Source organism: Vanessa cardui, chromosome 9 (assembly GCF_905220365.1).
Source record: "Vanessa cardui chromosome 9, ilVanCard2.1, whole genome shotgun sequence".
NCBI classification, from domain to species: Eukaryota; Metazoa; Arthropoda; class Insecta; order Lepidoptera; family Nymphalidae; genus Vanessa; species Vanessa cardui.
In genome coordinates, this window is record NC_061131.1 from 9,767,078 (window position 1) to 9,794,257 (window position 27,180).

At 30.1% G+C, this 27,180-nt stretch overlaps 1 protein-coding gene across 1 annotated transcript; it reads left to right on the forward strand.

The window, feature by feature from the left end:
* LOC124532464 (RYamide receptor-like) lies at nucleotides 1–26,805 on the forward strand. Its single transcript, XM_047107369.1, has 7 exons — nucleotides 1–232; nucleotides 13,365–14,060; nucleotides 15,441–15,639; nucleotides 18,898–18,966; nucleotides 19,573–19,731; nucleotides 21,272–21,359; nucleotides 26,472–26,805. The coding sequence occupies exons 2-7, from the start codon at nucleotides 13,453–13,455 to the stop codon at nucleotides 26,666–26,668; spliced, it is 1,320 nt and encodes a 439-aa protein (XP_046963325.1). The 5' UTR covers nucleotides 1–232; nucleotides 13,365–13,452; the 3' UTR covers nucleotides 26,669–26,805.
* Nucleotides 26,806–27,180: the final 375 nt, after the last annotated feature.

Consider the following 27,180-nt stretch of genomic DNA (forward strand, 5'->3'; position numbering starts at 1 on the left):
ATCGCCCGCTTTTCGTGGTTGTCGGTATTTTCTCAATTTCTAAAGCGCTTGAAAAGTTTCCTGTATTGCTATATTAATGAATTTAATATAGAATATATACCAACCATAAAGTAGGTTTTAGTTAAATCACGAGAAAAACATTAGTGTAATAACGAGCGAGTAAAAATATGAGTGGGTGTTTTAAATTATGTTGTTTGATAATTTATAATAAATATCTTTCTTTCAAATAAAGGTAAGAAGATAATTTTAGATAACGTTCTGTTTACAAACGTGTATAATGCACAGTGGTCTACACATGTCTGGTTACGAAACATAAACATATTGAAAATACTGGTATTATATTTTTATAAGATTTATAGCATTTAGTCGTTTACTGAATAGTGCAACACTATTTAGTGATATATATATTACACATTAGTCTGTAACTGTATCTTCTAAAGTAATCTAGATTTTCATAATTACTTATTTCCCACAACTTTTATCTGGCAACAATAAAATAAGGTTTTCCAAATATCGAATTGTTTTTGCAATTTCGTAGGCTTTTTTTAAATTGAGATTCAATTGTCTTTTTCATTAGATGATTACATTTGGATATGGAATCTTAAAATCAAATATATTGTGTTTTTAGTATTAGACGACAACCTGAGCGTAACATTGAGATATAATCAAACCTATATTGTTAGCGGAACGCTAGTTAATTATGTACAAAAATATTATTTAAAAGTTATATTTCTTAGGGAAAAAGACTACTAATGATAATATTTTTAAGCTGCTTATGCCGACGACCTTTATTCTTAAGTTACTTAAGTTAGCTTAAGTACTAAATCAGGTAATGTCAAGTTTCTTCCATAATTAGGCACTTCTAGTTATAACAGAAAACGTAATATTACACGTCCACGGTATTTTTTCATAAACATATCAATAAATGACTGCCGATTAGGGTCAATTTCCCCAAATCTATTAGTTGTAAGATAAGCGCCAGTCATCTAATACCAAAATGAAAATATTATTACTATTAAGATTAACTATGTACATAAGATTAGCCGAAATGGTTCAATGGATATTACTTGTATATATGAACACAATTTCGATTGGTGTTTCAAACCATTATTTTTATTTTGACACAAAGTAAAAAACATTGTGTGAGGTGTTGGGAACCATCAGGTTAGGTTAAACTACGGTCTTTTCTGCGCCCCTCATAAACATGTTTACTTTAATTTAATTTCTATCAGTTCAATAGTTAAGGCATAAAAGCGTTACAAACAAACAAAAAAAACTTTCGCATTCACAACATCAGTTAGAATGCTGAATAATATACAGTACTGTTGCTGAATTAGTTTAATCAAAATACTTCACTGCATTACTATACAGTCAAGTATTTTGAATATTGAACAATACTTTATTCGTTCAAAAAGGAGCGTCCGTATACGCTAAATTATTGGCGTGCATTAAAATAAAAAATAAAAATAAAATTATAAGATTACTGTTGTTTTTAGACTTTTTTTTATTAAAAACTAACGAACCACCCAGGCTGCGATTGGGTGCAAAGCTGATAATAATAAGTATAGTATGGAATGTCTTTATAAATAACGGTCACTTTTTTAACATGAGAAAATACAAACCGCTTTATCCCTGCATTTTAAATCGTAATGTCTTCGAAAGTATTCATTTATTTAACTTACATGCTGTAAAGAGGCATATTGATGTATATTAAGTGCACAATTTATTTAAGGTTATTGGATAAGTATTAATGATGTATTGCTTAAAATCGCTACGTAAAAAAGCTATTTTCTTTCGGAAAAAGTAAATGATAAGATAACATAACCATTATCCCTAAGAGATAGACATACACATCACGGACTTTTTTGTTTGCCTTTTTATATATTTTTTATGTATTTTGATTAATTATTCGATCTATCTCGTTTGGCAAAATAAAATTTGTTTATTTACATCACGTTAAAAACCTATAAAATTATCAGTATTTTTTGTATGTATATAAAACTTCCTCTTGAATCTTTCTGTTTATTAAAGAAAATTCATAAAAATCCATTTCGTAGTATTAAAGACCTAAGCGTATATGGACAAACAGACAGCGGCAAGCGACTTTGTTTCATACTATGTAATGAGAAAACATAACAGCTAAATGAGTTTGAGCGTTTTTTTCTGATTGCGTTTTTGCTTTTGGTCCTAATGGCCTTACAGTTGTTGGCGTGGGTGCTAGTAGGTACTAACTCCGCCTCGAAATTTGAGCTTTCTTAGACCGAGCGAGTATCTAGAGGGTGAGTTTGACCTGAAATGCAGAAATAGTCTTGGAATGCTTACCTCATAAAAAATAAAGTATAAAAGATATGTAGGCCGATCGCGAAGAGTTTTCAAAGATTATCATCGGTTGATATTTCTATTATAACAATCTAATGAATCATGGCACATAATATCATAATACACGATTTATTGAGACTGACTATTACTAAATTACGAGACATAGTCAATTATTAGTGATTTTTCTATAGTATAGGTAATCATTGGCATTACTGAGTGATTGATCAGGGAGTATTATTTTAATTATTGTTAGTGGGTACACGAGCTTGCGCCAAACCTTTTCACAAAGTATATTAATAACATAGAACACGTAACTATTGAGGTGGCCCAGTGATTAGAATCGAAGTGATTATAAAATGCCATGAAGTACATTTTTGAGTTACATGTGTATCCGTTCGAGTCGGTAGAATAAGTTCCAAGCCATTTCCTCAAATGAAGACAAATCAGCTAAGCGGCGGGGTATTTTTATTTTCCTTTTGTTTTTATACCTTTACTTTTGTTTTGACAAAATGTAAATTATGTTATTCTGACGTCCTTTGAAGCGACTATTATAATAATATTTGCATATCAGCTTCATAAATCACTTTGATGTGTATCCTATATGAATTTATAAATATCTACTAGTACGATATACATTTAATTTTGACCACTATTCTTTGTTTATAACTAGCAGTTGAAATATTTTCTTTTATAAACGGCCATAAACATTATAACGAAAAAAAATGATACAGGATTTATTCACATAATTTATTACAAAAACAACGATTTTTGAAGCTTCATTTTTTTATAAAGAAAATTAAAAGCTTATTTTAAAAATTTAAATTTAATTGCACAAAAAGTATTAATAACTCTACATATAAATGAAAAAATAATTCTCTGTCATTTTATTTATTTCTTAAGGCTAAACTGGATCGGATCGAATTAAATAAAGTGAAATAAATGTGAAATAAATGTGATATGAAGTTTGAAATTCAGGAAAGAGCTTCTTTTTTTCCTAACACCTGTTGACCAATCCGTAAAATGAACACAAATCTGAATATTTGATTCGATTGTTGGCACTAGTTCATATATATATAATATCAAATATCGACTTTATGCCAATAATAAAATAAATTCGTTTGAACTAAAACTTTTTATTTTCTGTGGTTAATGAATGACTATTTCATATTAATTAATCACTTGTTTGTCAAATCAGTTCTTTATTAGTCTATACAGATAAATATACTAAATACTAAAACATCGTTTACTGTGCATACGTTTTTATGAAAGTTTTAAATATCCAAATAAAATGTAAACATATCGATATTTGTCGCGTAACCCTATCTTGTAAAGTTCCGCATCGGAGAACAAATAATAATAAGTTAAGCTTCTACTTAAATACTATAATATAATAATAATAATGTACGATTTACCAACCCATAGATTTAAACACTTTTCAAAAATTTAAATATTTTAAGAATATCTGAGTATTTAAGATTTCAGTAATGATTTACCTACGTATAAAACGGTTATTTTCAATTTATTTATTTGGGGCGAATACATTAAATCCTAACACTGAGTGCAACTTTATTTATAGTATATTTACGGTATTACATAGTAATAATATAAAAAGTTATAAATAAGATAAATAAATAAGATAAGGCAATTTACTTGTTGTTTTAATCATATGTTTTAAAATACAACAAACAATAGGAACAGCCTGTAAATTTCCCACTGCTGGGCTAAGGGCTCTCCCTTTTCAGGAGATGGTTCGGAATATATTTAAAATTAACTTTGACGCAATGAGCACGATTACGTTCTAAGACAACTTACGTAACGTAAAAAAAGTGAATAGTACAGACATATTGATATATTCCTTAACGAAATATAAACCCAACTTCGAGGATCATATAATAAGTATTCATCTTTTAAGATTACTTTTCAAAAAAAAGTCCTTTATATATGGTAAAAATTAAAGCAATAAAATGAATATAAAATGCACACTTCACCGTGAAAGCGTTGGGAGTTCTGTTACTGACGGCTCATGAATCACCATCATTTCAATGACTTCAGTCTATATTTAAAAAATAATTAAAATATTAAAGCGTTTTAAAATTATGTATAATTTTAAAAGGAATTCACCTAGAACATTTTTGGACAACATTATCACATAATATTGATTGTCAACTACATTCATTTACTAGCTTCTGACTCAGCTAGCTTGAAATTTAGTATCGAGTAATGAATAAATGTATAGGGGTAGTAATGAATATATGTATAGGGGTAAAATGTTAGGTGAAGGTTTTTTTTTTTTAAGTTTTATAAATTTTCCGCGAATAAAGCCCCGGGTTCGGCAAGAACATATGTTAATCTTGATCAACAGAATCACTTTTTAGTACATAATTGTACTTTTAAGGTTAAAATATAACAGCAGAATTATTCAGTGGACAAAATGAAGATTAGTGTATTATGTTATATTGTATATGAATGTATTTACCTATATTTTTATTTATATAGATGCTAGCTTAATTACAATGCTCCATACCGGACCCTAGTATAAGTACGAATGCTCTCGACAAAAGAAATGTATTGATGAATGTATGAGTACATTACCAGAGTATTAACTTTATATATATAAATCTTTTTTATATGTTTGAAAACTCTCTAATCGGTTTTACCGAATTCGACGAACTCTTTATGCGTAGTTGGATTACTGGACGGTTTCCATTGCAGAGCCTCACTATCTAAAATAATGTCGATGATAAGAACCATGTAGTTAGTAAGTAATGTATTCGTAAATTTTATTCCTTAAATAATATTTGTAAATTAATTTGTATTTCAAGATAAAGGGTCCTTTAATGTCGGTTTACGGAGTATACGCGGTAAAATCTACATTTAATTTAATCATGAGACATGTCGAATCAAAAGGGTTGAAGAGTCTACTTAAATACAATATATTTTAATTTGATTTGGTTTGAGTTAAGTAGTATTTATTTACATAAAATTACTTAAAAAGTATTCTTTGGTATATTTAATCATTAAAATTCACGGTATTTTTATTGATACGTTAATGATTAATCGATGATGTTGAATTGTTTATAAATGTATAAAATGTTGAGTAAGGTTTTATTTACTTTAATTTTTATTATAAATATATCTTTAAAATAATTTGAAGCACATATGTAATTTTGATATTCTTAGGAACATCAATAAGCCTTTTGTTGGCAAAAATTATCAAATCCAAAAAATCGATAAACATTCGTAGTCAGTCTCACATTAAATTCCTTGCTTAAGGTTTAATAATATAGTAATTTTATAACTATGTGTTATATGTACATCATTTTACTAAATAACGGATATGTAACCAATCAAGAAGAAATGAATACTAGAATCTGTTATGTCCTTTTAAAGCATTCATTATAGATCTATTCACTCGCGAAATTGCGCCCTACACGTTACACGCTAAATCAGCTACATTTGTGTGAGTGACGCACGTGCTTACAATATGTCTTAGTGTGCGTGAGACGACTAAGAATAAAGATAGTAACGATACATATTACTAAAATTTATTTTATACTTTTATTTTTTTATTAAAATAAATAAGAGTTTGTTTACCTACAAATTATTAATATTAGGATTAACATCTTAATTATCTGTATTAATATTATAAATGTAAAAGTCAATCTGTCTTTCTGTCGCTTTTTCATGACCAAACCGCTGAACCGAATTCCATGGATTTTTTTATCAATCAAATTTGGACTCCAACCAAGGACTTTACTTTTTATTTTAACACGTGATAACCAATACTCAAAACGCGAGTGAAGTCGCGGGCGTCTAATAGTATAGAAATAAAAATTAAAAACAGTAAGCGTGCAAAAAATATACCGTAATTGTTTTATAATAAAAAGTAATTAATTGGACATGGAAGTGCGCTTCCGCGAGTGTATTTATCTGTACAGATTTAATTGTAAATTTTGCTCTCAACAGCTTATCTCAAATTTGTAATAATATTTTGAATAGGATTATAACCTTTGTTGGTCGAGCATTATGTCTTCGTGTTAATGGGAAATGACTGGTATGGTATTTGCTAGTCGTTCGTCCTACATACACAAAACAAATAGGCGTGGATTTTTCGCCTTGATTACTTGTCTTTTCATACATTTTTGTGTGTATATATTTTTTAAAGTAGTCAATTTCCATCCACTGGAATGATCTATTTCATTTATGTAGTACATACTTTTTGCTGGGGTTATAATTTTTTTTTAAATATTTATGTACTTTTTATACAAAAGCGTCGAAGAATAATTTATACGCGATTAAAATACAAGGCGTTACTGAGGAATTGCTAACTGAACTAAAAATAAGTAAGAATGACGTCAAAAAAGAGCGTCATGCAAATTAAGATGGATGAAATATGTCAATTAATGGGAATTTTATTTGGACAGAAAAAAATACGCTCCAAGAAATTATTATATTTATTTTTAGTCAGGTTAATTGAATGAGATCATAGAATGTAGCGATTAGTCCAGTCATTCGGTAATTTTACCTGGAAAGTTTTAGGAGATATTTTTTTAGATGGAAATAGAGGCGAATTTATATTTTTTCCTTTGCTACATCATATTTTTGCCGACTGTGCCGCCATATTGCAAAAATGGCGCCTGAAAAAGTTTTTCATAACAATTCCCATCTGGTTCATTTTTCGATAAAACAGTTATTACATTGTATGTTTCAATGTAATAATAAATAAAGCTAAACAATTATTTTAATATTTTATCAAAAAACAAATGTTACTTTAAATTTCTACTTCCTGGACATTTGTTTTATTAATATACATCTACTTTTTCTATGAATTCGATTAATTATTTATGGATGTTGAAAATTGTTCTTCGGGGTTTTATTTAAAAAAAAACGTTTGATTACTATATTGCAACTTTTTACGAATTCACTTCATATCTTACTTGCTTTTGTTGCGTGAGTTTCGAGTGCCAAAAGGAATTTTATTGATGTTAAATAACGAAATGCTTGTACTTATTCACCCTCGCAACTTTAAGACAAATCATATTGTAATTGAAAACTTAAGTTATATTTATAGCATTGGATTAGCAAATAGAATTTACTTGGCTAGTGAGTACAATCGGATCTTATATATACTTATCTAATTAGTTAAATTTTCGATTATACTCTGTGTACAAAGGAATGTACAAAATACTGCGGAAAAATAATTTTCACATTGAAAGTAATATGAAGATAACGTCTCTATTACTTTTTATATTGAACATATTTCTAAAAATGTGTTATTTTACCCAGAAAGTAATTACCGTGAACTCGAGATTTCTACATCAAAAAAATCCACAGTAATAGCCTAGTCGTGTTTTTCATCTAATATCAGTTACTTACAGCGGATGAAGGAAACCTTTCAACGGTGCTCAGTGAACATGAGAAATGTTTACAAATCAAAAGTAAACAAAGTTAACGGTTGTCTTATAATAATAAATTGTATGATTAAACATTTCGGTCTTTGCTGTGTGATTCCGGTAGCTTAAATCTACCTGTCGGTCCTTACGCTGTTAATTACATTGGTACGCTAGGGATTTTCGGTATGTACCCATCAATTTAGTATCCTAAGTGATATTATCTGTCTATGGTTATGGGGTACGAATTAACCAGTAATTGGATTCTCAGAAAGGGTTCGCTTCAGGCAGTCGTCTGGACATTTGTGGATACCTTGAGTATTTTTTTCACTACAGAGGACGGCCTCCATGATGGCATCAATGAAACTTGTGGCATTGCAAGACGACGTAGGCTATATGATGATGGTGATAATTACTCATGTCTCATATTGCTTCAAGTATTTTAATCACGTTAGAGATGAAACTGAACATTATATGAAACAAATATTAGCTGTAACGTGTGGAGAAGAAACCTTTAAGTTTTTTATATAGGTATAGTTATTTTAGCTGTGGACATTTTTCTGCTATAATTTTTTACTTATTCAGAATCCAACGCGTGACTTCAGTTACATAATGATACAGTATGTACAAGACTGGTATAGAAAATTTGTGAATCGTTAGACTGAAATTAGGCAAAATTGTTCAAGAAAGGTTCAATTTGACTGTGGACAATAAATAATAATAATAATGATTCTCAGTAATTATGTTACATAATATAATATCTCTGATAAGGGGCACTTAGAGCTGACAAGGGAATATCCAATATCTTAGAAGAATTCGATATTCTTGGACCTTCCTTCTTACATAAAAATCAACATTCAAACTAAGTGAATCTGCGCTAGGAAATTTGAGATCAAATTCAAAGTCAATTCGTATTCGAAACATACAGTTCGATTCAAATGTTTTTTTCTTCGCTATTCTACCGTTTCGAAGGGTTTATTAAAGGTCATAAGGAAAATATCATGTCCAATCCTTTTCAATCACTATCTTCGTCACACACTTTAGGAACGAATTCAAAACATTCGATAGATAGGAAATTTTCTCGATATAATTTATAATCATAACGCTGCCATATTTAACTTTTAAGATCAAAAAACAAATCAAGGATAATTTTATTCGAAGAGACGTTACGAGCACTTTTAAGTACTTAATTAACAACGTTTAATTAAATGGAAAATTGCAGCCGACTTTGATTTACATTCTCTTAAGAAAAAATATAAAATAACGACCGGCTATAGTATTGTTCATCCTACATTTGATCATCCATGCATTGGTGACTTGAAAATCAAATTAATGAAAATCAAGTTGATATTAATACAATTAATTAATAGTCAATTGTTTTATGAGTGAGCACTGCAAGGCGACACTGTTAAAATGTCATCAGCACTTTTGCTGGGCCATATGTAGCTCCATTCGGAATTATCTGCCCAAAATTAACAATTGCCGAAGATTATAAAAAGTCTTTATGACATTAAATCTTTAATAAAACTTACTTCCATGGCTATTTCTTTTATGTCGTTAATCTCGTGATAACTACTGAGTTATTTGTATTAGAACATTTTGATCAATCTATGACCACAAATTAATATTTATAAAAAAAAACCTCAGAATCAATTGAAAAATCAAGTACAACTACGTGAACTTAAATAATTTGTTTATAGATTTGTTTAAATAAAATAGTTAAATTCCTTCGAAAGGCTATAAAAATGCAAGAAATCTATCAAACATTTTTTTTCTGAATGTATTTCATAATCTTAATGTACATAAAAGAAATTTGTCAATCGGGGAGAAAATTGCGAGATTCGTGTAATATGTGTATTTTCGCTCGTAGCCGAGGACAAGTTAGGTCGAAAAATAAATAAAAATTACCGGTCTTCTAGGAGAAAAATGAGTGTTACTATTTACCCCTGCTATAATGGTCTGCCCTCTCTCCTCAAGTAAAACGCTTCTACATTGAATAAATAATATGTACAATATGTAAATATGGTTAGTACCAATTGCCAGAAAGTTTTTGTAAATGGTAATATTACTCTACTTTTTGTTCAGGATAACACGCTTTCAATATTTTCGGAATTTGTTTATAAATTGTTGCAGGTGCTGCGCTGTCTAACTACTTTTGCCTTACAACAAAACATTATATCTATTTTAAGCGCTAAAGATAGAGTTCATTAAAAACTTTTATTAGCATACTTTAGGAGGATCTAGATCTAGTTGAACTTTATGGTAAAATTTTATTATTCATTACTTTTATATTATTCTTAACTTTTTTATAATCAATGCATTTGATGATATCAATAAATCTGTTGCCAAAACAAACATCATAGCTATATCAATGAAGGCAAAATAATACTAGATATGCATTATATTCAAAAAATTAATATTTTGTGGAAGGTTGAACTTCAAAAATGAATGAATGGTGCGTATTACGTATATGATTTTTAATAAGATTCTGTGCGTAATTACGAATAATATCACTCTGTCCGCCTGTCTATCTAACGTCTTCACTGATGTCTGCGTTAAATCATGTCTTCGCTTATTTCTTTTGATGCTTGCTATAAATGTTAGGTTTGTTATTTTTAAATATTCAACGAAATCGGTTCAAACGATCTGATTCATTACATTATTTAAAATAAGTAATATGTCATGATGAAGATAGAAGTATCCTTGCATTTATGAAATTAAATATTATCATTTAGAAAATATTTATTTTTGTTTTATTTTATTTTCGGTTTACTACAATCATAGCTGATGACAAGTACTGATACAATCCAATAGTAAGATGGAATGCGCTTGTCTATCAGATGTTTATTTACTCTTTAAAATTCAACGTAATGCTCAGGAAACACAGACGTCGGAATAAGATTCCATATTTTAGCTATGCGAATAAGAAATGAGGCAGTAAAATACTTCGTGCATGGGTGGCATGTCAGTGACCTTATTTCTGGTTTCCGATGCTAGATGGGAGATGAAGGTGATACACCTGTGTCTTCTGAGACGTTTCTACTTTCTAATACGGTAATCCACCAATTTGTGGGCTTTCAACCGATACCGATGTTGGTTGACACATAATTATTACAGAAAAATATTATTTATTACTTTTTACGAGTAAGCATTCCGAGTAATACGGGATATTAGAAGTTAATCATATTAAAAATAACCGCGTCGTGGGAAATGTTACGATGTCATTGCTACGATTTACAGTTGTAATTTAGTTTCCTGCAGCAAGAATATATTATGAATATTTAATTCGCTTATTCAGCATTTCAGGGGGAAATAAGATCCTTCTAGTTAGTATATTACGAACACGAACATAGAAGCGATGAAATTGTAATGAATATATCATGTATCAGTTTGAAGTTATGCTTATTTTAAAGTTTCCTACAATATTTATTAACAGGCTTTAGTTTATGACATGAACATCGCCATTCGCTTGTCTTTATGAGATATTGGAATGGGATCGGTATTTTTTAAAGACAATCAAGAAAAAGTTTTTTACAATCTTTGTCTTTACATGCCAAGCGTCCGACACTAGGCCAACTACACAAACGCACTGATGCAATAATATTAATTTATCAAATACAGATTTGACTGTTATAGATTATTAGTATACCGTGAATAGAAAGCAGTGCCGTTCCAATTTCTTTGGAACTATACTTGAATTCTTTGATTATTTTTATGTCACACATGTCTGCTACATATGTTGCATGCATGTCTGCTTAAGCTGAAAAAGCGTCAAAATAAGAGGACAACTGTTGGTATACGGACAATATTAAAGTGGTATACGTTTGGCGATCGGCAAGCGTAGATGACACGCACACCAAGAAAATAAAGTTGGTCTGTTTGTTTAAGGCCTTATGTAATGCGAAACTTAGTCAAGATATTTAGATATTTTTAAGCACGTTTCCAGTATACTGTTTATTTTTAGGTTATGTAAATAAAACTAGGTAGGTACTTAGTATAAATAATTGCTCTTACATCAAGATTATAAGAAAAACAAACAAATCTTTTAGAATGCTTCCAGATGATATTGTAGTCAGGTCAGGGATACCATGTAAATGAAATAACATTAAATCGAAAATAGAATTTCAACATTCTATTATAATAAAACTTTAAAGTGCACCCATAATAAGATGAGGTTAGATATACATATATTTTAAAAATAGTAAGGAGCACGTATATATACATTTGAAAGACGTGCATATGTGTGATTTAATCTGCCCACACTCTATTTTCCATTTAACCTAGGAAAATGCGGCAGCGAAATGCGGGATTCGAAGGAAAAATAAAATACCTACCGACACGTATATTCAAATGTTGATACCAGTAAATATTTTGACCAGTAGAGTAAATTACAATTTCGAAAAATAAGAATAATAATCGAATAATATAAATAAACGACTATTACTGGCATATAATCTCGAAGTCACCATACTTTATCGAAATTTATCCAATCTCAAAATATATTTATAGACGGAAAGAAATTTAGAGTTTATACAGAATGTCAGAAAACGTCCCTGATCCCAGTTCCCGATCTTAGGTCAATATCGAGTGGCAAAACCGGTAGTATGTATACTTTGCAGTTTACTAACACCTCTATGTTTGTGTGTGTTTGTATACATGTAGGGTTTTTTAGATATATCTATATAAATATTCAGCTTTAACTTTATTATGTATGTATATATTTTGTATGTGGCCTGAGAGTTAAAGTCATATTAGGTCCTGTCAAAATTGACATTCACTCTTACATAAATTTCCAACAACCTGAAATTATAATTCGAATTTGAGACGTCCAATCCTATGATCGATGGGGACACACTTCACATTTAATTTTTTTTTACACACATGGATGTGTAAAATGTATTATTAAAATAGCGCCGACAAAAATTGCAGATCATGTTATTAACATTTTATTGTATTTTTCGCTAAAATGTTTACGCATCAAACACAAATGTCTGTAGCCCTAATAAATGTAAAATTATTATTATTTTATATTTTAAATGAAAATAAAATATGTTTCCAAAGTTCTTCTAACCAAGTAGCACGACAAGGACGTACAGTTTTATAATGCTGTTCCAGTGTCCATAAAGAAGAAGAATTACGACTGTTTTGGCTCGCATTGTTTACACCACACGTCTGTTGCGAACCAATAAAAACATCCAAGAAGTATACCTAAAATGCGTTAAAGCTTTATTTACATCGCTACAGTGGTTTTAGGAAAACGCTTAAGATTCGAAACTTCAGTAGAATCCGTCACTTAACGTCCATAACAGGAAGACTCAGCTCAGTGGTAAACGCAGTTAGAAAAGTTAGACAACTAACTGATATTGATATTGCTTGACTGTTTTGGTTATATTATTATGCCACGACATATTACTAAGCATTTTTGATATGATGTGATTTGATTTTGCACATAACTGATTTTTGTTTTGTTAATCAAATAGGATAAAGAAAATTACTTTAATGTATGAAATAGCATATACAGGGTTATTGGTATCTTGACGTATATCCGTCGAGTTACCAATAACACTGTATATAGTAATTTAGATAGATGTACAACGCTGTTAATACACAATATTGGACAATAATAATCTCAGATATTTTTCTAAATTGTTGCAGATATTCATGATGGTTGAAGATTTTCAAGAGGATTTAATCGAGCAAAATGTATTTATTGAATATCGATAGCCCTAAAATGTGATGCAGAATGTTGGAATCCTATAATAATTTTGAATTACTTACCAATGAGACGAACATTCAACAGTACAACGATACAAATTTAACCGACGCAATATGGACAAACGAAGAATTTTGTTCGCCCGTATCAACTGGCACTTTGCTTTCGACGCCGATTTTTCAATTTTGTATATTCTTCATGTATTGTACTATATTTATAGTCGCTTTGATTGGAAATGGACTCGTGTGCTTCGTCGTACAAAGTTCGCCTCGAATGAAGACCGTAACAAATTACTTCATAATGAACCTGGCTATTGGTGACATTTTGATGACGATATTTTGTGTGCCGTTTTCATTTGTATCAATGTTAGTTCTAAGGTATTGGCCATTTGGTATGGTTATGTGTAAAATAGTAAATTACTCCCAAGCTGTTTCAGTACTGGTTAGTGCTTATACACTATTGGCTATTTCGATTGATCGTTATTTGGCGATCATGAGGCCTTTGCGACCGAGGTTAGGTAAAACTGCCGCTAAAATTGTAGTCGCAGCGGTGTGGGGTGGAGCATTATCGACTGCAGCACCGATCATTATCGTTTCTCAAATACAGAGACCAACTGAATGGCATCAATACTGCAAAGCGTAAGTGTAAGAAACATTAGTTATTTTAATATTCTACCTCTCTGTAGTTACGTCTGTAAAATTATATTTAATTAATCAGACTATACTTATGAAATTCATATTTAGGTTTGAATTTGAAACTGAAATCCAATATTTTCTGTTCCTAAGAATTTTATGCTGGAATATGCAAACAACGCCATTATCTTGAAGTATCTATCTATCGTAATATTAATCTTTGTTTCTAAAAGCGCTTTGTATTTATCCCTTTTTAACTGTGCAAAGATATAAATTTCATTTAACAGCTAGCCTACGATTTTAAATTAAACTAATATTTGAGTTTTCTATCATAGTTCTTCTTTTCAAACTTTGATACATAAACATATGTAATTATTTAATTTTTACTTTTGGACAAGAAACATATATTTGAAAATTTTGAAAGCTGTATCAAAAATAAACATAAAAACTTTAAAATGTATATATTACTTATAAACAATTATTAATATTAATTGATACACAGTGTTTGATTTTTTAAAATATGTTTGTATTTACAAGAACGTAAGATTAAAGCAGTACTAAACTAATGTACCAAAGTACAGTAACAGACTCACTGTTTTGTTGGTTCAAACGTGCTGCAGGAGATTAACACAGATTAGCATTGCCCTTCATGAAAATGAGGTTTGGTAAATTTAAATGAGAAACGACAGATTAATTTAAAACAACGGATTAGAAACTTCTTGTGTTATCGCCCATAGTACAATACCGTTATGAAGTATGAACTATTAAATTAAATTTAAATAATATCGTCGTAATAGCGTAAAGGGGCTGCGGAACACAAAATAATGGATTACAATTTCTGACGTCAAGATCCATTAGGTTATATCGTCTCATACCCGAAAAATAATGTTGAGAGCCGTTGCCGCTGAAAAGCTGAAGCAAAAAAACAAACCAAATATTCGTGTTTTATGTAAAATTACTTTTTGTCCCATTTGTTGTTGAAACGCTTGGTAGTAGTTGTGAAAAAAGCTTCATGAAAAGTATAACATCTCTAGTAACAGGTGGGGTTTTAAATTCAGGGCAGAATTTTAAATCAATCCGTCAAAATATAAGCGCATGTGTCAAACACTATTAAATGTATTTTATATATCTATTCCACTTACGAAGGTGCCTCTTCCATGTTAAATAATGCATTAGCATGCCGGCAATCATTTAATATGTAATATACTAATGAAAAAATTAGTGTTACTAGTGTTTCTTAGAGTGCGTGAATCAAAAACGAGTAGAGGCAGTACAAATAAGCTTTGTTAAGTTAATTTTATGAGAAATTAACTTGGAACGGCGCTTCGTCGAGTAGTGCTATAATTATAACAGTTATTAAATATTCTGTCTTATTTTGTGTTATAGCGATGTTTGTCTAGAAAAATGGGAGTGGGCTGAACAAAACGAACAGTACTCGTGTGCACTACTGGTTCTTCAATTTGGATTGCCGCTCGGTGCGCTGGTCTGCACTTACGCGCGGATTGCACATGTCGTGTGGGGCGTTCGACCACCAGGTGAAGCACAGACAGCGAGAGATACGCGAATCCAGAATTCAAAAAGAAAGGTTCACTTTTATATGTATCTATACATGTTTATTTTGACAATTGTAATGTTTAGATCGCCGTTCACAGACCAATACGAAAGTCTCTTCGCATCTTAGTGAGGAAAGGTATATTTTGCCGTTCGTCAGATTTTTATGTTCCAAAATATATAGAAACATTGTTTTATGTAAACGTTGAATAAGTTATGTAATAATGGATTTTAATTTAAGTATTTCATTTATCTATTTAAATAAATTTAGTTCGTTTTTACAGATTAAATAATCCCTAATGGATAAGGGAGTTAATTACTGCGAAGTTTTTTTTTTTTTTTTTTAAATAAGCAAGAGAGAGATCGTTTTCTTTCTAAGAACTTATAAGATACGACAGCTTTATAACAGATGAATGAATTATCCTTAATTATGTATATTTAAATGAGCTTCATTGCTTGTACGAAGTTTCCGCTTTATATTTAGTTTTCATTCTTAATATCTTAACGATAATTTTATATAATATAATGTAAAGTAATAGTAGGTTAAGGTATTCTACCTATTAAAATTATGTACGATAGGCAAAGTAAATTTTTGTCGTTTTATCAGCTAAAGACCTGTTTTTTCCTTCCGCAGAAAAGTTTTGATGAAAAGACAATTGAACTTTTATTTTCAAAGAGTGTTGTAATTATTCTATCAACAGGTCTGAATACGATTTAATAAAGGAAATAAAAAGGAAGGAAATAGCAATACAACCTTTTTTTTTTACATAAAGCTCAAAATCTGACGCAAAAGAAGCTAGGCTTACGTCCAAGTTGAAATTTTCAGTGTTGTCAGGCGACAAAAGTTAATGCGTTTATTGAAAAACATAGGTTTAAATAAATATATCCCGAAGACAGAATATATTCCATAATGGCCACGAAGGAAAAACCATATGTTTTTACAAGAATTCAGTGTAAAGAAAACACACACAATTTTGCAAGCAAATTAAAATTATTACTTTTGTGTAATCTCATATTGACATTAAGTGCATTCATTTGAACAAGATACGTGATATTATTTGTATATTTTAAAGCAAAGTTACGAAAACCGAATATCAGTTCGAAGGCAATTGAGTTGAATGCAATCAGAGTGCTTATAAAAGCAATTAATGTACCGTATTAAATACAATAATGGAATATTTATTAACATGCTATTAATATATATCGGTATAAATCTGCTGTATATATGTGTATCTTTTTTCCTATAGGTTGGTACGAGCATACGGGCCAACACGGTAAGTGGTCACAATAGGCTATTTGACTGGTTTTTAAAATCAATTTTATATTATTTAGTAGAGGTTAAGGAACCCAGCAAAAGATTGATTTTTTTATTTCTAGTACCTATTTGCCGAAAAATATCATATTAAAAATTCCATATTTAAATAACGCGCGAAAACGCTACTTGGACAATATGGCTCTGCAAAGGGATCGGTGACGTCACTTTGCTGTAATTTAATCTGTGGTAAATATAGTAGAAAAGTAAGGTTTAAAAGAAAGTGACTTCATTATAAGCCCGACCAATCAGGAGCGTTTTGTGTCACGTGACAAATGTTTGAAAAATGCCTTTTTTTTATTGATTTTTGAATAAATTAAGTATTATTTTCAAGTTTTGTTAGTTAATAACCATTTTTAAACTCATAATATACACTGATTACAATAATTCACAATTTATTTTTCGCATTGTCAAATAGCCTATTGCCCATAGACAATGACGCTGTAACTATTCCTCACATTGCCAATACGCCATCAATCTTGGGAGCTAAAATGTTTTGATCCTTGTGCCTGTAGTTACACTCACCCTTCAAACCGGAACACAACAATACTGAGTAATGTTGTTTGGCGTTAGATTATCTGTTGAGTGGGTCGTACCTACCTAAATAAATACATACATTTGAGTATTATAGTGACATACATATGAAGGTTAAAATATAACGTTTTCTGAAACCTCGTTATAACCATTATTATTATATAGATGTATATTTGTATTGCAGATATCTGTTGTGCGTAAAAACGATAAAAATAAATATAAAACCTCTATTTATAAAACGGAGCGTTACTTGTTATCTGCATTTCTATAAAAATAATAGTGTAATCTTTATATCGTAAATATTATTATTGTTTAAGAATGATGTGTTTCTGTGCAGGAAAATTGTTAAACAAGCAAATATCAAAAGTTAAGCGCTATTAATACAAAAAAGTATCAAATATTTAGTTGGGGGTATACATTTTCATCGAAATTTTAGTATTAAATTTATATTAATTACTGATCTTTGCGTTTATTTAAAGATACAGTGTTAATATAAAGCGTGAGTAATATTCACAACTTGCTTCTACTATTTGCTCAGTGTTTATACATACAAGTCTTATCTTTTCTAGATTAATACGAATAAACATTCAACAACAAAAGTGAAACAATTATATCGTAAACGATTCGCTCAACAATATAATACTCAAATCCTTTTAGGAAGTGCATATATCTCGTAAATGTCGAGCATAACTATCCATAACTATAGTTAACCATGTGATAAACATAACTAGGGAACAGCGTGGAGTTTTAACGATTTTGTTAGCTGTTCAAAGAATTTACAATTTTAAACATTCCTGTATATGTATGTGCCATTAAAGAAAAACAAAGCTGTACAAAACATGTACCTTATATAAGTCATCTTAATAATATAGAACTACAGCACAGTAGACATTGAGCTCGAGTGACCTGTATGTAGTTATTTGGGTCACAAACAAAAATAATAAAACAGTAATAAACAATATAAATTACATAAAAAAATTTGCACGGTGAGCCTTGAGAGATGGATCAGTCAAAAATGACTGATAATTAAAAGGATTGCAAAGATATTTGGCCATTAATACATTAAAAAAAAAAAACACTTGATTCATATTTAGTGATTATTGCCTTTGTTTTTGCTTTGTGGTGTGATGTCGTATTCTTTTATTCTTTTTATACGTTGCGTCGCGTTAATATATCTTGTAACATTATTATTTTAGGTTAGATAAAATTTACGATTTTTATACGGGTTTTGTGGAATGAGCGCAACCAATAGAAGCTTATCTTACTTTTCGATTCAGGGCTTGTAATATTTGTTACAATTCCATTCCATTTAATAATTTGAATTTAAATATTCGCGAATACGTTAAAATATAGAAATAATAAAAATTTACAGTTATATGACCTGGATCTTTATTTAAAATGTTTTTTTTTTTTTAATTTATTACCTCATATTTGACCCTTTTTCAGATGATTAAGATGATGGTGACTGTGGTTATTGTATTTACAATCTGCTGGCTCCCTCTCAATATATTCATTGCAAGTATTTTTTGAACTACTGTTATATTAATAGTATATAAATATGTATTAATCAATATTATGTATTGAAAACACACGCACTAAATAATTTAAGGAATTTATTTCTGTTATCAAACTCTAGTGTATAAATATTATTAGACTCTCTGATGTGATTAGCATTGTTGATTTATGTGCATTTAATTAAACTAATGTTTAAAATACATTCACCATGAATTTGAAATTCACTTTGTATATACGCAAACTACATTGTAATTTAAATCACAACAAAATATTCAATCAGATTCTACGCTACAGGATAGTGCCCGATCTCTTTAATAATGAAACCTTTGATGTATACAAATATTTAAATTATAGATGTACATCAAAATTTCATTATATTAATTTGTATATAATTTTTATAATATTATAGTTCGACACTTATTTTAGAAGTACATCAATCTACAATCATTAGTTAATTATCTATAATTTTTTTCATGTTTCGTATGCTGATTCAGATTAATTTGAAAAATGAAAATAATATAATAGATAGCGTATTATCAATACATTAATTATTGAAATGTTTCTTACATTATTATAATTATATTTTATATTTTTTTCTCAATTTAGATTCTATGGACTCTCCACGAGACAGACGATTCTTGGGCAACATGGCCTGGCATGCCATACGTGTGGTTCGTAGCCCACTGGCTGGCTATGTCACACTGTTGTTATAACCCGATCATATACAGCTATATGAATGTACGATACCGTCGAGGGTTCAAACAGGTAAATGTAATAAATTGATAATTTAAAACAAAAACATGTTAATATAGCTTGTTACTTTTCGGGAACTACATTTTCAAAATTTAATTAGGTATTTTGAAATCCTTCATCTTGAGTGTTTTCAGAATTTACTGCAAATAAAAAAAAATACATTTGTTACTTTTCTATACTAAAATTACACCATTATAATAATTTTATCTAATGTCTTTGAACTTATTTGTCTAGCTTACTTAATAATACCAAGACTAAGAATTACGTAATACGTTTGAGAACAATGGTCTTGAATGTTGACAAATTATAAAACGTCTATACGTTGTAGATGCCGTTTTATGGCAACATACAACTAAAATGTTATAAGTTCGTTGATAATGATTTGTAATTTTTGCGTTCATCTTGATGTCAGCTAATCTATTTGAGTTCATCTTGGTGTCAGCTAAGACAAAAAAGAAGTGATTTTAAAATAAAATATAATTAGATAGAATTTTGAAATACTAATAAGTACAAGTGAAAGAGCATGATCATTTTATACATTTGACATTAAAATGTCTTAATAAAAAAAAACATTTAGCACCTTTATTCTCTCTAGATCATCGAAATGTGCATTGACAAGTACTTTTTTGTAAGAAAATAATAACATAAAACTTTTAATTAAAAAAAAAAACTATTCATATTATGAAATTGTTTATGTTTAAGACACACAGTATAATGTTTTTTATTAAACGCAGAAGCAAAGATACGTCTACCGCAGCCAGAATCTGGTACACGTTTAATTAAATATAATAAAGTTTAAAGCCTTATTTAGAGATCGCAATTATTATTGACGGCAAATATTAAGTAGGTAAGGATTTAATCCTTCAGTAATGGATGCCGGTGGCCCAGATCATATAAATGGTTTTATATTAATTTAATGTGTGACTATTATTTATCTTTATTGAGTGTCTTGAGGTATCTTCTCAGAAAAATGTACCTTCCGATCCGATGGTAGCTTTTCTAAGCCTATTAGAACAAAAGAATATTTTGATTTTGAATCACTGTACATAATAAGTACATATTATATATATACCGCTATAATATTTTTTCTTTTAGGACATAAAGTAAGTTTTGTAAAACTTAAAATTTAACAAGGTTTAATCATGATAAAAGACACTATTTTAACTGCTACATTAATTGAACCACCGATTGGAAGAAGGGAATAATTAAAAAAAAAATAGAAACGGTGATAATAATAAAAAACTTCGTAACTTTTTGCTTTCAACTTATAAACTTATAGGACATCAATGATTATTAAGAAAATATCAATCCTGATTTATTCCCTGCCCAGCCAATACAGTACAATATTTAGTCCTACGTGTAAAGAATGTAAGAGTGTATAAAAGTGAATATGTCGAACAGTGGCGTTTATTCCCTTCTTCCAACTGGTGGTTCAATTGGACTCAATGGTGTTGTTTGTTGATTATAAATACATAATTTGCCGAACTTTTTACATCTGAACTAGCGGTCAATTTTATTCTATTTTATTATGAGTATTTTTATTTATTTGTAGATACTGGGTAACTTGATGCCAAATCGCCTGGATCAGGCGTCGCGGTCGGGCCGACGTACCAGCACGTGCGATGTTATTCCCTTATCAGGTATTTTTTTTATTTATAATATGTAGGCAGATACGCCATCAGAAATGTCCAGCTCATGATAACAGTTACTACTAATACTACGACAACCTAAATTGACCCTTAGCGAGTGTTGTGTTAGTTTGCTCAATGACCATCCCTTACATTGCCAAAGCGCTACCAACCTTGAGAAACAACAATGTATCCCATATGATTGTAATCACGGCGAGTCGTTATCCTATAAAGCGGTACAATCTATACTTCTATACTAATATTATAGACGTGAAAGTAACTCTTTCTGTCTATCTGTCCGCCGTCATGTGTCGTTCTTTCATTATCAAATCAATAAAGCGAATTTGATGAAATTTGGTATAAAGCAAGTTTGAGCTCCAATAAAGGACATAGGCTTCTTTTTTGCCTAACATTTTTGACAACCAACTCATAAAACTCAAGCGAAGCCGCGGATAACAACCAGTAAGTTATAAGTGGGTCGGTTGGTCGAAAACCTCTACCACTACTTTTTTACGGTATAATGTGGCGGACGAGCATATGGGCCACCTGATGAGAACTGGTCACCACCCATAGACAATGAAGCTATAAGAAATATTAACTATTCCTTACATCGTCAATGTGCCACCAACCTTGGGAACTAAGATGTTATGTCCCTTGTGCCTGTAGTTATACTGGCTCACTCACCCTTCAAACCGGAACACAATAATACTGAGTACTGTTATTTGACGGTAGAATAACTGATGAGTGGGTGGTGAACCTACCCAGACGGGCAAGCACTAAGTACTACGTGGAGCTAAGTAATGAGACATGCATTGTAATAATATTTTACCAAGGATTACTTATTAATCGTCTGTTCTATACTGTTAGAATATGCATTTTGCAATAGAGCACAGTATGACGTCAACTAACTCTTGTATGTACCGTTAGCAACGATATCGAATTTATTTATTTTTGCACTGTATTCATTAATGATTCGTTTCGACCAGAATAATTGCTGATATAGAATATTCTGTGCAATCATGCTCGTAATATTTAAACAATAGATACATGTGTGCGATAAGCGGAATAAAATAATTAGATGGGTAACTGTATTTCATTATTCACTTTGTGTGTTTTAGTAATGATACAGTCTATTATTATAAATACGAAATTGAGTTTGTTTGTAACGTTTTCACGCCTAAACTACTCAACTGATCATCATTAATTTCGAATAAATATTATTGTAGTACAGAAAAGGAAATATGGTACCTAATGCGACTATTAGGTACTGTTAGCAAATGGAAACAAGTTTTTGTTATATTTTTGCTATTTATTTATACAAGATTATTTACTTCAACTTTTAACCTGTTTTTATATCACCCTTGTCTTTATTTAAATCATTATTATGTATTTTTAAAATGTATACATTGTTTTTTTTATTATTCCAAAAATATTAATGAAAATCACATTTAATTTATTCGTTTGTTCTGCTGATACTACTCAATAACTTCCTCGTAATATAATTATAAACTCTCCTATTAAAATAGATAATGCTTTAACCGCTAGTTTCTGAAAAGTTGAACACAAGTTAGAATAACCAGAACAAATACTGAACGATTATCTCCTACTACGTCATCGGCTGTCATTGGCCAAAACCTCACGTCAAATTACATAGTTTCCATCGATCGGGATGTAAGAAGATGTAGAAGTACCTATTATCAAAAATAGATAATACTTCTTAAGAAGTTAGCGTTCTGAAGTTAGTCCTTAAAGACATCGTTGCAATTATAACAGCAAATATACAATTATGTATTATAGTACTGTTAACATATTTTAATGCGATTATACTTTATTGTTTTATGAAGTAAAATATTATCAGTAGAATTCGATTTGAATAGTTATTAAATTTTACGACGTTAATTGTCTACATCCCGTTTTGACTAAAGTTATTCTAAAGTGGATCAAACCGGATGTTGCTACAGTTGGAACAGGAGCTTGTTAAAGTTTAATACTAGGAGTTAGCATATAAAATCGCATTCTTACTGAATTAAGAGACTTTATTCGTTGAAATGGAAGGATCGAACAAAGAATTATTTTTCTATCAGTTTTAATTGTGGAGCACTTCAGAGTGAATGCATTATTGATTGCTAGCAAAGTTTTTGTTTTATTCCAACTGTACGTACATGTATATAGTACGACACAACTTAAATGTAGCATCGGCCAATTTCGTAAAACCGATTAATGTCGATTTACATAACCAAAAGAAATAGCTACCTATCGCGCCATTCGATGCTATTCGTCGCTATAGATTCTCGCGTCGGTTCAACCCGAGAGAGCAATTCGACGTGTCAAATTGACGAATATATTAGGTCATATGATATCACAAGTTATTACGTTTGTGTAAAGATCACATTCAGATAAGAAATAAATATTGATAATTTGAGATGGCAGACTTAATTCGAATGTGATCGGTTTTACGAATTTTGGTAATGCTACACCTAAATTATGTCGTATACTATACGTGCATAATAAATCCGTGTTACGTAGATAATCAACTGCATCTGTCAATACAAGCCGCTTTTGTTTCTATCAGTCAGTCACTAATGATGATATTTCTCCCATGCTAAATTAAATCACACGTATTGTAGTTCCTAATGGAGTGTCACTACGCCTACCAATTATATCAATTTTTAAAATTAATTGAGATTTATTTTTAAACATGTATGTCATATTTATTAGGGTAGTTTTCGCCCGCGGCTTGCGCTCATTTTATGGTGTTAGTAGTGACGTCTTAGGCAGAAAAATAGCCTATGTCCGTTATTGGAGCTCAAGTTAGCTTCAACTTTCATCAAATTCAGCAGTTTGGTCGTGAAATACCGACAGACTGACATACAGACAATTAAACAACAAATAACAACATTATACAAATTAAAACAAACAATATTACAACAAATAACAATTTTAGTATAATCATCTGTTATCAGCGATTTTATTTGTTAATTTGTTATTTACTACCCTGAGGAGAAGGTTTTGGACATATTCCACCGTCCCAATGCGGTTTGGTGGAATACACATGTGGCAGAATTTCTATAAAATTAGACACATGCAGGTTTCCTCGCGATGTTTTCCTTCACCGCCGAGCACGAGAGAATTATAAATATAAATTAAGCACATGAATATTGAGTGGTGCTTGCCTGGGTTTGAATCCGAAATCATCGGTTAAGATGCACGCGTTGTAATCACTGGGCCATCTCGTATGGATACAAAGTTTTTATGTACCTCCTAAGGTGTAGCCCGTGTTAGCCATATAAGCATACAATATATATATTTTATTTGGATAGGTTGGTTTTAAGTTAGTCAGCTTGGGAACTAAGATGTTAAGTCTTGTCACTCACCCTTCAAAATGGAATATAACAATACTACATAACTATTGTCATTTGGCGGTAGAATATATAATGAGTGGGTAGTACCTACCCAGACGAGCTTTCACAAATACCTACCACTAAGTTAAATATTAACAATTTAAAAAATGCACAAAAAACAATAAAAAAAATAGTAAATCAGATTATTTTTGGCGATAGGTATATCTTTTAAGATGTTTAACATTTCAATAAATCTGTAAAGCAAGTAAAAATCAGTTTTCAATAGATTTTACTCAGACATGTGTAAGCAAGTGGCTCTTTAGTAAGGATTCAATAAAAGGGTAAAAGAATATAATATAATAAAGAAATGAAGAAATATAATATATAATTTCGAAACGGATTTATCAAACGTGAACACACAATGTATATCCCTAAATCTGTCCTTTAAAGACATGTAGGACATATTTATTAAATGTAAATGTAATAAATGGAATCTATTTTAGTTTATAAAGGAAGCATTTCAAAATGTATAAAAGAAATAACAGAATTATTTTTCAAGTTATGGAATTTTGTACTTAGAATACAAATATTAGGACTAAGTCGTAAATCATTTCAGAAGTTGATCAAATTAGGAGGAAAAATTTGGTTTAGGATTTTTTAGTAAGTATTTTTTATTTTTAAGTAAAGGTAATATATACTATGTATACTTACATATTTATGAATACATACATATAAACCAATTTTTATATACTGCACTGTTTATGTATCGTATACTATAAACATTTATATATGTAGTTGTACATATATTTATTACAACTACTTTTAAAATTACGTTACACCTAAGTTAAAACTAGGCTAGCGAGATTAGAATATAATTTAATTTATCTTTGCTACCTATAGACATTAGTCATAGAGATGAGCAGAAAACTTATCAGACTGTTAAACTGTTGATTAACTGACAAATTGACGCAGCACCGCAAACTGACCAATTATAACAAAAACAAACAACGTTTAAGCTATATTAGATCAATTAACAATTATCGTTTCAATCATTTTCTTGAACTAAAACATTTATCATATTGTCAATTTAATGCATCGTTAGTTTTAATCACAGTTTATCACTGTACGAGTATACTAGTATGATCAAATTACTACAAAAAAAAACAAATTGTTTTTTTTTTTTTTTTAATACTTTGATAGATTTTATTTTGATAGCGAGCCAATTTCCAATTGATATTGAAGATAGTTTGATTAAGTAAGAGGTATCGAGTTGTTATAATTCAAAATAAACTATTCTGCCTCTTCAATTTAATTTCAATAATATTAAACTTTTGATGACATATTGACAATAGGGATTAAAGTTCGGATCATACAAGTCAATTTGTTCCGGTAAATTAAAGGGCTACGGCAACGACGCTGCTTGTTTACGTAACACCGTTTCAAATTATAAAAAAAAAAATATATTGTAAAGAACTTCTTATGTTCACCACTAGGGTTGATTGACAAACTCTTACCAAAGCCGAAGAATATTCACGAGTCAAACATCCAGTATTCTGCATTATTACGCACAGCACGTAATTGTAACAGATAATACCCAATTATTTTCACATGATACCACTTAACATACAGCACTCCACAATGCCTTGTACCTACATAGAAATATTTTTTGTATTAAAAAGTACAAGATGTTTTGTCTACAGCGTCTATTTTATTATCTTAATTGTCTCATTAGCGAATGTAAATGTAGTTGTTAAATTTTTTATCTAAGTATTTTTTTATATAGAACTCATCGGTGTTAACGGCATTAATCGTCGAGAAATCAGCAGCGGTTCGAGTCGGTTGCAGCGCGTGACGACTTCCTCGTCGACAATGTCGTCACGTCGTGGCGCGAGCTCTGATAACAACCTCTCATCGAGATACCTCACCGCATCAACACCTCCGATACAAGCGCTGTCGATACGTACACAATTCCAGCTGTAACATTAAAACAATGACTCATCTAGACATACCAAAGTATACTATAATATTATTGTTCTGAATTACTAAGATTTTTTTTTAACTTAATGATCGTATTATTAAAAGCTTTAATTGTTTCTGTCTTATTTTATAATTCATTTTAACACTTATTACATTTGTTAATTGTTTTTCATAGTTTTCTATACAATCGTACGATTAACAAATTAAATTAATTGTAACTGAAGTTGTAACCCAATACAGGTCAGGTTCGAAACTTGAATTTTTATAAATCATTAATGTCTCTTGATATAAATATTCTTTGTTAAACTTACTTTTTGAAATTGACGTTTTAATTAATTACATGAAATATAATACATAGTATTCTCTCAGACTAGACTGAAAACAATAGACGGTCTGACTTTATAATAAAAATTAACAATTAATAATAACATTAATGTATTAATAATAAGTAATAACACTCAGCGATAGCGACATATGTCCGTAGCAACCAAACTTCTCGCCAAAAAGTACATGGC